Genomic DNA, 15,804 nt, shown 5'->3' with positions numbered 1-15,804 from the left:
AAAGCAAAGTTGTTCTGGAGCATGTTCAACAACTCAATTAAATATTTATATTAACTCAAAAGGATTAAATATTTGACTTGGACATGTATCAATTTGTTATACATATATATAGACAGAATTATTAAGGAAATTATATTTGATCTAGCCATTTACTGGTCATTATACTGTGCAGCAATTAACAGAAAAGCTTCCCCCCTTTAGATATACTTCTGATTTCAGGAGCTGCTACAGTGCTGGGATTGGAGATCACTAATGAAAACCAGGTGAATGTTGTAAGTGTTGTACTGGCCCAGGAGGGGGGCGCTCTTCCTTCTGAACCAGAATTTCCAAACCAAAGTCCAAGTATGGTGATATGGGACAGTGTGCTGTTGGACAGGCTGCCCAAGAATGTTGATCACAAAGTTTAGTTTCATTTAGACCTGATTATTTTTCAAATTAAATGATCAGTTGTGTTCTAATGCGTGTCAGTAGTGGTTAATGCAGATATGAGGGTGGAGCTGGTTTCAGTGGGACGCTGATCTCAAAAGCTGGGAAAAACAAGAAGACAGGGTGTGGCTGTGAGATCCGGCTTTTTTAACTGATGTCACATATTAATAAATATTAAATGAACTAAACTTAGAGCCGTCGGGCAAAAGAAAAATATTCACACAATTTCTTTGTAACCAAAATCTATTCTGTGCAGCAGAATAACAAACATGCAATGACAGGCTCAAAACACCAGTGGAAAGCATGTGCAGTTTGTCATTGGTCACCTCATCAAACAGCTGCAAAACATTAGTTTAGATTTCATCGTGTGGCTTAAAGACTTTGCAAAATAAGCTCTTGTAATGTTACTTGTTTTGTGCTTCCATTTGCTGTGGACATTGGTTTAATTTATTCAGACTTGCAGCATTGTTTGGCACGGACACATCTGAAGTATTTTGAAGATCCACTTACCTTTATGAGTCAGCATTCTCACACATGGAGAGGATTAAATCCAAATGCTGGGCTGCTGGTTGACAGAGGGTCACCTGTGTGCCTGAGACTAGGAGTCTAACTACTGGCCTGGTTATGCAAGGCTTACTGGTACCATGCAGTAGTAGTCATCACATCATTGGTATAAAAACTGTTTTTAGGATTAATTCACATTAGCATCTGACCGGTCCCAAGATGAATGCTAATGCAGTAGGCATTAGTGTTTGTTGATGTTTCGCCTTAAATTAAGTTAGAATAAATAATTTATTAACCCGTTAGTCGCTTAAATATTTTACACCCACACAGTTCTGCAAAATCTCTTCTGGTTTGCCTGCTGAAGTGTGATCATGCAATCTTTTCTGCGATGGTCTGCTATTGGATAATGTAACCGGCTTTGAGCATTTCCTATGCTGTGATGTCTAATGTGATTCCAAAGCCGGCCAAGGCCCATCTGTGACTGTATATCCCTTTGTTTAAATTTCACAACACAGGAGGTGAAGAGACTCAAACAGTGTATGCTTTACAGAACACACCTTCTAATTCTTAACAATAGTGTAATTATAAACAAGAGTGTAGTACATTGTGTTTTTGTAGCTGTAATTATTTAATCCTTTCAGTTTATCACAAAGAAAATAAATGTTAGTTGGCTTGCAGGTGTGTAAAAAGATGAATTCTAGGTTATCTTTGACCAGCATGGTAAATTTCACATACCTATTTTGAACAAGTTCCTGCTAGAAATGTTTCTGATCTCTTGAAAATGTGGTGTGTGCACGAGTAAAGTAAAATACACCTTTAGCAGATCCATAGAACCTCAAGCATTTATACAGGAAGAACTAAACATTTGCAAGCACTGCCATGTTTTAAGATGGGGAATTTGGTGTTACTAAGATGACAGTCCACATTTCTCCCATGGTTTAATAGGTTAGATATAAAGACTACACTTTTTCTCTACTCTTGCAACAGTCTTTAATAAGGGAGCAAGATAATAGTCTTAAAATAAGGCCAGCATGTGGCCTAAATTAATAGTTCAAGCTACAGACTTTAAATGATATACATTTTTAATTGTTTAAATAGTTTTTGTTCAGTAAAAAAACATTCAACTAAAACTGTGACATACTATTTTGTACACTTTTGGCATTGGCTTAATGGTAATCTAACAGTTTGTCATGGTTCGTCTAACTACTCAATTGCAGACAGATGATGCAGTAGAAAAAACAGACTACTTAAATGTGAGAAATAAAAATATCACAGATACTTATTTTAAAAAGAAATTAATAAGGCTTTCAAAGCATTCAGGCAACTGCTTATTAATGTTAAATACGTTCTAATAAACTTATCTTGGACAGAGGATTATAACATGCAGAGAATACACATCATTTTCAAAGCCTTGTCTGTTCATTGTGAGATTTTGCTTCTCTCTGACTCAAGTAGACACCATTTAATAAAGCTCAGTGTCTTTCACCTGCCAATAAAGTCAGAAAGATATTATTAATCAGAAACCGGTTTGTCCCATTGGAATGAAGGAGTTACCATATTGGACTGGATGTGCATTATTGTTTTAAAGGTTACAGACATAAATACTGAATGAATGAAACAGACAGAGTATTATACATATAAAGCCAGCAAACAAGTAAGGTTACAAAAAATGTCTAAGTAGACTAATGCCATATAAATACAACTCAAGAGTGTTTTGATTAAAATATAGAGTTCAACATGAATGGCTGCTATCACAAGCATTTGGTGGCAGCAGTGGTTGAACAGTAGCAGCCTCTAAGGACAGGACAACCGAATTCTGGTGTATCTGCATCTGGCCACAGGCTCTTGCGGATGCTGTACGGCTATTTTTATTCATTGAAATTCTGTCCTCTATATCAACAAAATGGCTGAGCTTGTGTTCTAGAAGTGTCTTAGGGGAAATGGGAAACCAGTTTGCTTCGGCCCGGTTAGTTACAGTTCCCCATCCCTGATCTGGGGGCTCACTTGTCGCACTCCAGGTCTTGCAGGTCCGGGATCTGCTGGTCATAGTGCTGCTCACAGAATTCCCGGATCCGGTTGCAAGCCTCCACCATCATCTCCTCCGGGACCGTCACCACGATGCGGAAGTAGTCTGGGTACTCGAAAGGCTGAGGGGTGTTGAAAGCACATTTCAGCATTTCTTGCGCGTGCCACAGAGACATACAGTACAGTACTAGTCTCAAATGAATCCCAAAGTCTTGTCTTGAGGAATTCCACAGTAAGCACATGCATTTTCTGCGCTTTCCCCTTGAGCTCTGAAGGTTGTGAACTGTTATTAACATCGGACCTTAGGAGAAGGTATTCAATTCCTCTTACTGTGGAATTCGTAAGAAAGTTTCTGCCAGTCATTTCTAAACTCTTTTCTTTATTTTATCTCTGAGAAGTAAGACTATCCAAAACGATGGGTGTGATTACATCTCATCTCTCTTTCTCAAGTCAGCCTAAGATTTCTCCCCAGTCTTATGTTCGAATGTAGCTGCAGAGGGATAAAAACACTTGTTTTAATATGAGCTGTGTAACCAGGTGCTTCTTTAGTTTCATATATGAGACTGCAGACACCAAATTTACCCGGAATTCTGAACTGTGGACTCCTGTGCTTATTATGGCTGTCAGTGTTTCTACTGTTTTGTCTGGACTTCAGCAAACATATCAGCACAAAAAAAGGCACTCTTACTGTTGCAGGGAGACAGAAGACCGACTGCTCTGTCACTAGTCTCTCGGTGAACTCCACGTCATTCTCGAACTCCGGGAAACGCTCCATATCAATCCCCACCTGCAGGGAATCAGACATCGTAACAACACCTATTCAGGCTTGAAGGAAACTGCTTTATTAAACCATGTTTTGAGTCAGAGCACAGCTCAATATTCACTGTTCCACAGAGTGTGTGTGCAGTACTTCAGCTATGAATAAGACGCCCCACAGGAATTTCACTACTGAAAACTTGTAAAATGTTCTATTTTGCAAGACCTGGACTTCTATTTTTTCTTCTACTCTCTAAATATATTACAAATTGTTTTTCCAAGAAGGATAAGGAAAAATATTAAATATTGTCTAAATCTAAATTATTCAGTGATTAACCTTGACAGAACACCAAGAATAAAACAGAGCAGAATGTTACATATTTAATATACGGTATATAGGAAGACTGTACATGCTGTATATTAAAGTATGTTCAAAGGTTTTTGCTAATATGTTTTACATTTTGCACCATCTTTTCTGTTGCAAAACTGTTATTTTACACAATGGAATGAATTATTATCTAATAATTAAATTCATAGGGCCGGGTGGTGGTGTTGCATAATTTTGCATCAGCAAAAACTCAATTGTTCTAGAAAAAATATCCTACAGCCACATTCATTGCTCAAAACTCTTCATGTGCCAGCTGATTTATATGTAACTACTAAGGTCAATGCACTGAATCAGGGCTACTGTGCTTTGATAAACAGATGACCTTGTCTTTCGAGCTTCACTGGCACGGAGTCAGAGTCTTTGGCATGGAAGGTAGGAATCTAGAATTTACAACACAATTTTAATTAGTCATACCTTTGAAAAGCATCAAAGGAAAATCTCATTGGGCTTATAAGTACTGTGCATTGGATCCTCTGAGGTGGCATCATAAAACAGGAAGATGCACAGAGTACAGGGATCTGTCCTTTCATCACAGCACTGGAAGTGAGATCCCCTGCAGTTGTGTGTAATGGGGCCCTGGGATATACAAGCCCAGTCCCCATTGCAGCTGGGGTATGCTGAGGTTGAAGCACATGCCAGCGGAGATTCATTTGGAACCCACCACATTCAGACAGGAAGTGGTCTATATCCAAACGTGATCAGATATGAGAGATGTTATAGTCTGTCAGCTTTAGTTACACCAATAACGGGCACCTGACACATTTTTGGTGTAGGATAGGGTAGGGTAGTGCTAATGGTTCGAGTAACGATTATTAACCAATGGAAGTCATAATGGTTAATAACATCAGCTAAATAAAGTACAAATATAACAGTACAGCATATAGAAAATAACACTGGCATTTTCACTTTCCGTCCAATCAGGAATCACTTAAATGAGACTCTGGTAATTTTGTGTACATTTATCTTAAGATCCTTTGAGTGACAGATGAAAAGCTAGTGCATGTGACAAAAATACATTTTCAACATTGTCACAAAGGATTGAGCACCCTGTGTCTACTCACCATTATATACATGGCGCCTGATGGTTTTATTGGAGTCAGGCCAGGAACAGTGGAAAGTGCATTGTAACAGATGTCAGAATTGGACTAAAACAAACAAGGTGGAGACAGAGAGAATAAAAAGTGATTTGATGTTTCCAAAAACTCCAGTACTTTTCGTCTAGTGGCAGCACACGATTCTCCTACTAAATAAACAAAAAATTGTCATTTAAAAATCCTTATCGTATGGTAAATAGTGTGATGCCTATGTGGCCTTGAATGCCCACACTAAAAATAAACAGACATCACAGTGTGATAACATGTTCATGAAAGGGAAAAGCTTTAGAAGACAGCCTTGTGCAAAATGGAATATACTTTGAGCCTAACAACCTCATTTGAATCTGCTCTTAATCCTCCATTTGCAATTTAATATAAAAATACAAGAGCAAAAATATTAGTTTACAACAAATCATTTTGCATACAAAAATAATTTGAGAGACTGGAATTGCAGTCATGTTCCAGTGATTTGTTTCTTATTTGGATCATTTTAAATGAGGGAACAGGCTGCTGCACGTGGTCCTTCGTTCTGTGTTTCATGCCAACTGAAAGGTGCAGACGAAAAGCAGCTTCCCTGATTCAGTGTCTTTTAAACCACTTTTCAAGAGAAGCACAATCAAATAAACATCAATTTCCTACAGAGGTATAAGGATGCTATTCTTGATAAAACTCTTGAAAAACTAATAAATCTCTTAAACTGCCCTTGTCTGCATTGCCTCTTGACAGGCTTACAGGTTCTGTTCATTGGTCCACCAGTGGGGACAGACTTCTCAAGATTAACCGCTTAGCCCTTTCCTTTCAGTACTGCCATATACAGTACACGTGAATTACCAGTGTGCTGACATACTGCTGGTCCTACAGAAAGAAACTATAGGAAAGTGGAATATCCAACAACAGTAAAATATTTAGGTAGAACTGTCCTTATAGTTCTACCAGCTAGTAATCAAGGTTGAGGAATGAACAGCTCTGAATGGTCATACAATGAGCAATATTTCTTTGTGTGGAAGACCTGCAATGTCATGGGATACACTGTATTTCCCTCAGTGTAGCAGCCTGTGGATTACTTTTTTGGCAAAATAAAATTAAAGAGTTTGGAGACCGTCACTCACTTTCAGGAAGCTGATGGTGCTGTCATAGAATTCCTGAGATGTTTTGTTCAGGATACTCTCCAGGGCACCTTGGACAACTGTGCACGGTCCCAGAATCCTCTGGGTGAGCTTGACCAAACCTTCTCTTATCTGTCACAAAACAAATAATTGCAAAATGAAATGAAAGAAAAGAGGATACACTGTCCAGCAGTTTGGTACAGCTGTCAGATCAGTGATACCTCAAACCGATGCACTTAAAATTATTATACTTGCTTGTCTGTGTATTTAACGATGAAGCGGATCTCAACTGCATAGCTAATGACCAAATGACCATGCAGTAGTGTAAGAATTACTGTCATTAATAGATACCAGTTCCCCTTGGTCAAATATAAAATCTGAAATACATACTATACAGTTTGTATGTATTTGTTTCTTCAAATTGAGAAGTTCATCAGCAGGTCTGATGCAGTAAAGTGATAAATATATATCATACTGCTTTCTGAAGAAATGTAAAGATTGAGCAGTGTAGTGGGGTGAGGAGAGAAGACCATTCGCCGGAGTGTACAAATACTGAAATCAGTAAATGACATAAACTGAGTGACTAACGAGCCCTGTGTCACCAGAACAGAGACAAAGTTAAAGTTAAAAAAGCTCAACACAGAGCCTCTCTGAAAAAAAAAGAGCCGTCACGTCTGCTCCACCAGCAGCCTCCTCACCTCGGACCCGAAGGCGTTACTGCGGTCATGAATGAGGATCCAGCCCAGCCTCCAGCCCGGGACCAGCCACCGCTTGGCCAGCCCTCCGCAGGACAGGATGGGCACGTCGGCACTCAGAGGGGCCATGGCGTGGAACGTGCATCCTGGGAAAACCTGCGAGGACACCGGAGGCACGGATTCAGCCGTCAGACGGAGGGATTCACACGGGCTTTTTCAGGGAAGGGGGGAGAATGACACGCGTCTGAAATGAACAACTTTTTAAATAGTTAAAAACACCCTGAAGGGTAATCAAAGGACATGGATTTGGATCTGGTTCATCTGGATCTACAGTATTCTTGGTGAGCAGCGTCCGTCAGACCCAATGCTGTATTATAACTCGCAGAGAGTGTAATATGCAAAGGAATGTGGATGAGACATTGCCTTTTCATGCACTGAGGAAGGCAACGCTGACATATCACTTGAGTTTGAGCACTTTGCCGACAGCATAACTTGTGGAAAATTAGAGAAAGTACAACTGAACAGATACAGCAAGTGAGTGAATGAAACAGTGGTGGTTAGCAATTGCATTTGAGTCTCTAGATCCATCGCTCTGCAGGTGTCAGCTGCTGGCTGGTGGATTGGGGAATGTGTTCATTGTGGCGCTGTTCTGTGGATTTACTGCTTGGAAAGAACTGGCCATATAACAGGAAGATGTGGGGGAAAAGGGAATGAATGTATATGCTGAGCTACTACATTCATTTAAAGAAAGCACAGAACGTGCCTTTCCTGTTTGTGAGTGTGAAGTAAAGCCCGTGTTTTTCAAAGAGTGCAAAAAGGACATCCATCCTTATACGGACACAGAACAGAATTAGTTTTAGAGCTATAACTGGGTAGGCCATTAGACTCAGCTACTTCACAGGTCACAGTATTGGAAATAAAGATGTTGACAAGAAGACCAATATACAGTAAAATAAGTCACACATTATCGATTAAAAATAAAATGTTACCTGCTACAGTATCATACGAACACGCAATATAATTCTTTGTCAGCAACCCTTCAGAAAGTGCCCCACTGCCTCATCGTTCAATTTCCTTTTAATTGCACTTGGGGTGTTAATAAGCATATAAAGGAGCCCCTTGGGCAAAAAGGTTGTAAAACTCTTCTCCACAGAGTTTTCCCATCATCAACAAGTTTCCACAGAGAGAGGAAGAGAACTAGCACAGTGCTAACTACAGTTAGGTCACAACGGATGAGCATTCCACCAAGAAGCCATAGGCTGTTTCAGATCTAACACAGCGTGGCACATGTGCTACAAGCCCTTTTTCTGAGAGTGCCTTAGAATGCGCCACTATGTCCACGGCCCTGTCTCTAACCCGTGTAAGACACGAACCTGCCGTTTGTGCAGAGAGCACCCCACATACCTGATCTGTACAATAACCTAAGGGCCTGTAGCTAATACCGCTTTATTCTCACAAAACAACAACAAAACAAAAACAAGGAAGAGTTTAGACAGTCCTGCTCACGACTTGAACAAAGAAGACACATAAAAGGAGGAGGATCTGGTTGTGATTAACTGGGAGTGGGCTGGAGCCGAAGCCGCAGCGAGCCTGAAAAAGTGCAAAGTCACTGTGGCGACTGTTTCCCATTAAAGCACTTGGCAGGAGCACAGCTCTCTGCCGCACACATGCTGCCTTCATACACTGCACAGGCACAACACAGAAACACGATGCCGACGCATGTTTTTTTTTTTTCCAAGCCTGAAGTCTTCATTCAGAAGAGACATAACTCAGGATTATTGTCTCTCCTCAGTTATTTTAGTTTTTTAGAATTCACTGAGGAGCAGATGTGGCTCTCGATGGGTATTTTTTGTGGCCTTTTGGAGTAATGGGTGTCATTGAAGGTGGGTTGTATTAGAGGAGGGCAGAGAGGGGTTTTAGGCACAACATGGAAAATAGAAACTTTTCCACCATCTGCAAAGCATTATGGGACACAGAAAAACCACGCAATGGGATCCCACTCTTGCGTAATATGGGGCTGGGTGTACCAGCTTTTCATCAATGCTGAAAAATGAAGGAAAGAGTTCCTCACCTCTACACTACCTTTACACATTGCCTCATGTCACAATAGGTACATGTGGAACTGACTGGCACACAGGCAAGACTAAAACACATTAGTTTGACAGGTTTATTAAGATCAAGTCATTATAAAGCATAGACAACCTGTCACAAGTGGCTAACGAAATCTCACAAACATTAAAACTCCTAAAAACACGATTTTTTTCAGAATGGGGCTTAAAAGTATTGTGAAAATTATAGTAACTTGGAAAGGTTTTGTTTCAAGACTCAGATTCTTCTGTAATGGGAAAATACAGAATGCATTTAATAGCAATCTGAATAAATTTTGGTAGAGATTTAATAATGCACCTGGTGTCAATAAAGAAATGAGCAGTGGAATTTTAATTCTTCTTAGGGTTTTCTTTTTTCAGATGGACAAAAAGAAATCAGTACACAAAAATCAGTCACCTGGTCCTGCACAACCTTAATTTGTACATGAAAGATGTTTAGATTGAGGCAATATTAAAAGTGTGACTAGAAGAAAGATGTACATGTATACACTCCGTTTCTAGTATGAAAACTGAAGGGCCAATCATTCTCATTGTTGTGTCCTTCTTTACCATGCTACAAACTTAGTAGCCATGCGATACTGACTTTACAATCATCTACCGCAGTATACTTTATCGTGATAATATCATTTTCTATGTAACGGAGGTGACGTCAGCAGCAACATGCAAATTTATTGTGTGGTTTCTTCATTTCTAGTTTCTGTCTAAAATTTGAATAAAGCAAACAGCAAAGAAAATGAATTTTAGTTAATGTGAATTGGCATTTGTCAATATTTTTTATTTTTCCAATACCGTGCTCAGGAGCCCTTCAAAAAGGAGCTTCGCCCAGGGTCCTTATATCATTCACAGTCTCTAAAACAGGTAGTTCACAGGGTCCGCAATGTCATCTCCGTTTACTTTGTGCGTATCGGCTCCACTGATTAAAGCCTATGATTCAAATCAAGCGATACCAGAGCTTCATTCAGAGGTAGATCACTAATCCCTCACAAACGCTGATGTAGGTTGCTGTTACAACACAGAAGCCCGCGTCAGATCGAGAACAAGAGGAGCACAGAGAGCTGATGAAAACTTCTCATACTTTTTGGGGAAAAGAATGTGCCTGGTTGGTAGTTTGTGCTGGGTGTCACACAGAGAACTCCAGCAGCACCCATTACGGGGATTTCAACATGACCACGGCTTAAAGTCACAGCTCACAGACCAGTGCACCACTGACTGTGTCTAGGAAGTAACATTTAAAAAATAGAAAATAATTGCTTTGGAAAACCGAGCCTCTCTTTCTAGTCTTGTCAGTCATCCAAGTACCGTATGTCAGTTTGCATTTTGTAGCTCATGATTGGACTTACCATGTCACCATAGATTTCATCAGCCAGTATTGGGACACAGTGTCTGGAAGCAACTGAAATGAGCGAAAAATAGCCTGAGAGTCAGACAAGTGAAATACTACAGACTAAGGGAGTCAAAATGCATATATATATGTATATCGCAAGATCTTCAAATCAATAGACTAGTAAACCTATAGGAAACAGTACAAACTTTTACAATCATAAAGTACTGACAGAATTCATCCTGAGAGATGGATTAATTCTAGATGGCAACAGCCTGCAGTTGCAGTTATAATCTCCCTTATATCTATCACTTCTTAATTTAATTTACTACACCATATGAAAAGAAAATGGTAGTATCATTTTAGATCAAATGAAGCAACTTTACAGAAATATGATGTACTGTAACATGTACATTTATAACAAAGAATGTGTTATCTGGTCAAGTCTCTGAAATGGTCAAATTTGCACGGTACAATCGTCTTCCTTTCATGTCTTCATATCATTATTTCCTGGAGTATGAGCAGACAAACATTGCACTACACAGGTACTATGATAAACCAAGGTTTTACCGTCTACAACACTCATGTGAATTGTAGAAAATGAGTTAATTCAACTTAATTTAGACCAAAAGAGAGAGAGAGAAATCACAATAAATGTCTGGAATTGGCCTGCGAATACCATGGTAAATCTCTACAGCGGATTCACGGATATACCAGTGTGACGTCATACACTAAGAGACTGACCTGCAAGGATCTTCTGAATGTGGGATTTACTGAAGACAGAACCACAGGGGTTAGATGGGTTGTTTACAATAATGCAGGCTGTCTTGTCATCAATGAGTGATTCTAGGTGCTTCAAGTCAACTTCCCAAGATTTTTCAGGCTAAAAGAGAATGCAGAATTACATAACCATTTTTTACGAGCACAAAAAAACTTTGAAAGTGTTTCTTTTTTTTGGTAGCAGTGACTCGATGTCAGGTCTCCTACAGTAAGGGACTGAATGGCACAATTTGATTAGCAAGATGTTCTATGATGTTCACATTTATGTAGTTTTGCGTGTAGGAATTATAGCCGTCACCACCAGTCATCCTGAGCCTTTTAACTTCCAGATCAGAGTACCTGTGTTTTTTTGTTCCTTTACCAGACTGAGCAGGGAAGGAGCAGCCTCAGCTGAAACTCTTGCGCCATTGGTGGAGAATGAACTTGCATGCTTGTGGTCTGATATGGGTGAGTGGGGGGAGGGGGGGAGGGGGGGTGTTTTGAAAAATGAGTGGTGGTGAAACACCCTGTGTACGTAGGAGCAGATGTTGTGGGGTCCGTTCTGTGCAGCAGGCAGACATAAAATAAAATATTCTTTGCCAAACTCATTGACAAGCTTGTTTTTTTTCCAGATGTGCTTTCTTTACTTTCTTTATTTGATAGAACTGCACAAACTGGTATCTTGCAATCTTTAACATGGTAGAATTTAACAAGACATGTTTTGCGATGCAAATGATACCTCATTACCAATTGCCCACAGCAGATTTTGGTCTCTAAACTGAAAGAGAAACGTTCAAAACTCTTACCAGCAAATTGTAGAGCTTCACCTCAATCCCCATGGACACTGCCAAAGTCTTATAGAGAGAGAAACCGGGACAGGGTACCAGGATGTTTTGGCCAGGGTTACACAGGACCCCAATAGACAGCTCAATGGCTTGACTGCAGCCACTGGTCAGGATGACATCCTGTTAGGAACAACGGAAGAGCACTGTGTCACTGTGGTGATATTAGGGACACTGAAAGAAATCACAGTAGCAGTTCTCCTAGTCATCGAAAACCCCTATAAATCCTAACACTTACTACTGTTTTATAAACTGACATATTATTTTTCTGCACTGCTTACTTCTGTGCAAAAACACTGTGTTTGAGCTACTCTTGTATAGCTAATGGCTGAACGTGCCATCTCTGTCTTTGGTAATGTACTGCTTTTGGTATGATTGGGATAGTCTTGTCTAAAATCACATCGTCTTAATTCGTTGAGGTCTAACTGCATGTGAACAAACCAATTTGACTCTTTCTCCTGTTCTTAAATGAGCATATTTCCATTGACACTCTTTTTTATCCAAAAGTCCTATCAAACTTTTAAAGCTCTCGGCCATCTTTACAATGCCTAAATCAGACGTTTTCTCTTTTCTAAAGTGTTACTGCCTTGATTGCTAAGCCATCCCCCAGTACAGTGAGACCACACACTTATAGAAGCTAGTGGCTCAGTGTGACCACTATTTCTATGCATGAATGATCCCTTGCTTCCATTGGTGAACATCAGTAATGTCAGTGACCTCTGGTGTCCAATGAGAATGCATTCTCCTCTGGTCCCACAACACACCTCATTGCTCCAGGGTGCTGCAGGTGTTTGAACAGACCAACTAACTTTTAGAAGCTGCCTGCATTTCTGCATTCACCAATGATGGGACATGGAGAAAGTAAAGCCTTACCTTAGCCTCCAAGGGTGCCTCTGGGCAGCTATAGAAATTGGCAACTGCCTCTCGACTGCTCTGGTACCCTGTCAAAGGAAAGACAGAATTATGAGTCATTTAAGCACAATTACATTAGGAGAAGCTAAGCTGTCACAGGCAGCCCTCAATAAGCTTCCTTTACGATGTGCACAGCCATATTAATTCTATGAAGCAAAAAAAAAAGATCAGCATGTGTTTATTAAGAGGGGGAGCCTGAATAAGATGAATAAGGCACTGTTGGCGCTTGAATCTGATTATCAGACAACAGGAAGCACCATGTGCTTGCCAGAGAATGCGTCTGTCTTCCATTTCTGCCTCCAGGTGTTTGTAAGAACCAAGGCTAATCACCTATTGAAGGCGCATAACCATTGAACTTCTGTGAGGTGATGGCTTCTGTCATGGCTACCAGCACTTCATCATCTGTGGGCAGGTTCCCGAATACAGTTGGGTCACCTGCGTGAAGAAAGGAAAGTAAGAGGTGGTGCAGGTGGGGTTAAAATGACCCCTGCAAGAGCACGAGCTATTGCAGACTTTTTTTTTTGACTAATTAGACCGCGTACATTCATGAATTCCCTTTAAAGTTAAAGTTTCCCTCTTTGAGCACGAAAATGATGCTTCTGACTCTTCTCTGAAATTGTACTTTCTTCTGGAAGGGTGTGCTGGACTTCACAACGCCGGCAGGCTCCGGGTCTTGATGTCTTGGTCGTTAAAATAACAAAGGCTCACAGCCTCCCTCGGCGGCGAGCCTCCAGCGGCGGCGCGCCTGCCGGCAGGAGACGCGCGCTCCTCGCTCCCGGAGCCGCAGCGCTCTCTCCCCGCCAAGCTGGTCCTGGGTTCTACAATCGACCTCAATCACGTCACGCACGAATAACCCAGGAATGAGCTAAAAGTTCATAACGCGAACAGATCATTCTTGGTTTAACTGTATGGTCACGGAACTCAGGACTTTAAAAAAAAAACGATTTAGCTGTCATATTTTCAAATATAAATTACAGAAACGGACGCGGGGAGCAATTGTCTATTGTCACTCACCTATCGACAAAGCAATCATTTGTTTATTGGGGTTGGGCTGGATTTTCATGCCGTCCACAATGGCTCTGATGGGGTTTAAAGTTTTCTTGGACATTTCGGAGGCTCTGATGTTCCACCTGGGAATGCGGCTCTTCAGCTTCGCCGGGCAGAAGCTCCCGTTCACGCTGACGTGATGCACGCCGTTCCCGTTCATCTGGATCACATAGGATTCGTTCTCCATGTCTGCAGCACCTACACCGGGGACAAAATAGCTCAGCAAGCCTGCAGGGAACAGCGTCAAAACCCTGGAGCAAATTAAACAGGTACAGTAGATGCTGCAATTTGGGCTTGAGAAAACTAGCTGTTACAGTTAATATTTTCTATTCCTTGAAGGTCCACAAATCTAAAACCTATATATATATAACTTTTCTGGCGAAAAGCACCCTGTCCGTCTCTAGTAATTATGAATTACTGCTTATGAATGAAAGAGGTTATTTTTTTTAAAGAAATCGACCGGAAAAGCTGAACTTCTGCAGACTTGCTGTGCACAAACCACTGAGAACCTCTACTAACTAACCTGCATCGAAATCTGTGAGCACTAAACCACCATCCCCGCATCAATGAGAACGCATGCTTTGCGCAAATTAATATGCATGTGAATGTTTTCCATTCATTATCAGAAAACTACACATTTCTGAAAAGGATCAAGTATTTTAATGGCTATTAAACTTTCTTTCCCCGGCAGTTTAATCAAGAATAGGGTGAAAGTATTTCAATATCTTTCTAATATCTAATGATCAAACTGACAAATGCCAATTTTACAGGTATTGAGCTACACTTAAAATATATATATAACAACAGATCTTAGAAAATGGAAAAAAATACCTTACAGAAGGATGACAGAGTTCTTTATCCACGAACTTGACTGATTTTTAAATTATTTTTATATCGGAATGGTTAAAATTGCTTTAGCCTGCTGCTATATATCGGTCCACAAAAATGGGCGTCGAAACGAGCCCATTTCTTTCATTGGTGCTGACTGAGGGCTGTACCCTACACCCTTGTTACATCATTCCCGAAATGTAAAACTTTTGGAAGAGGGTACGTTCCTTAACCCTTTCCATTTCTGCCTCTTACAGCCCAGAAAGCCGCGTGCTGGGACCCCCCAAGACTCAGCGAGCCGCGCGCCCGTTTTCTTCCTGCGCTTTAAGCACATCGTGTTCCGAAAACATACTGCAGTTAAACACTCAAAACACATAATCCGCCCCGTCTATCGTGGTCTTGGCGACTCTCATTTCGTGAATTACCTAGGCTAAAGCAAACCCATTCTTATTCCAAGTTTGCATACGAAGCATTTCTTCTTTGACTACGTTTTCTCTGAAAAAAAGGATTATTTTAATCTAGTCCTAATTGTGAAAGAGGGGTGTTTATGTTAAATATGGAAGACAACAACGGTGAGCAGTTTTCATCAATTCATAGAAATATTCGAAAGACAATCTCCAAAAAGCACTACGTATCAGTTATTGTTTTGCAATGTATTATTTGCATTTGAACATGCCAAAATGGTAAGTTACCTGAATGGCTGTCAACAAAGTGTCAAAGCTATTAAACGGGTAACATTTTCTTTATCGTGGTCATTTCCAGTACCAAAAAAATCACTTATTTCCCTCGCCTAAACCCGGACACGCGTGTCTGGACAATCTAGACGCACGCATCCTACATAACCTCCGTGTTTGAATATAAGGAGGATACCTGGCGAATGCAGAAGAGAACATGCAAACTCCACGCAGAAGGCCTCCGACTCTGGAGCCCAGGACCTCAGAGCAGTTCGGAAACAGTCTCGCCTACTGTCCTCGTTTGTACCTGCTATTCCAA

The 15,804-nt window shown here is 40.6% G+C and overlaps 1 protein-coding gene across 2 annotated transcripts; it reads right to left on the bottom strand.

Moving 5' to 3' along the window:
• Window positions 1-1,895: 1,895 nt before the first annotated feature.
• tat (tyrosine aminotransferase) lies at window positions 1,896-14,897 on the bottom strand. 2 transcript variants are annotated; one of them, XM_088939256.1, is made up of 12 exons: window positions 14,815-14,897; window positions 13,951-14,181; window positions 13,267-13,371; window positions 12,898-12,965; window positions 11,989-12,147; window positions 11,168-11,306; window positions 10,443-10,495; window positions 6,998-7,150; window positions 6,303-6,431; window positions 5,161-5,244; window positions 3,644-3,742; window positions 1,896-3,077 (listed from the first exon to the last, which is right to left on the bottom strand). In XM_088939256.1, the coding sequence occupies exons 2-12, from the start codon at window positions 14,168-14,170 to the stop codon at window positions 2,931-2,933; spliced, it is 1,356 nt and encodes a 451-aa protein (XP_088795382.1). In that variant the 5' UTR covers window positions 14,171-14,181; window positions 14,815-14,897; the 3' UTR covers window positions 1,896-2,930. The 2 variants fall into 2 exon arrangements, with proteins under 2 accessions (XP_088795382.1, XP_088795383.1); XM_088939257.1 differs by having other exon boundaries at window positions 14,820-14,876.
• Window positions 14,898-15,804: the final 907 nt, after the last annotated feature.

The sequence above is a fragment of the Atractosteus spatula genome, chromosome 21 (genome assembly GCF_055471065.1).
Source record: "Atractosteus spatula isolate fAtrSpa1 chromosome 21, fAtrSpa1.hap1, whole genome shotgun sequence".
Classification (NCBI taxonomy): Eukaryota; Metazoa; Chordata; class Actinopteri; order Semionotiformes; family Lepisosteidae; genus Atractosteus; species Atractosteus spatula.
Note: the sequence above shows the minus strand (reverse complement) of the source record. Positions and strands in the feature narration are given on the sequence as shown.

What these genes read in the sequence shown, in the direction of transcription:
- tat (XM_088939256.1), bottom strand. Translation starts at nt 14,170, where the DNA reads ATGGAGAACGAATCCTATGTGATCCAGATGAACGGGAACGGCGTGCAT. An exon ending in CATTCAGAAGATCCTTGCAG is followed by an intron (nt 10,496 to 11,167) that starts GTCAGTCTCTTA and finishes CGCTCATTTCAG; the next exon opens with TTGCTTCCAGACACTGTGTC. An exon ending in ATGAAATCTATGGTGACATG is followed by an intron (nt 7,151 to 10,442) that starts GTAAGTCCAATC and finishes GTGTCCTCGCAG; the next exon opens with GTTTTCCCAGGATGCACGTT.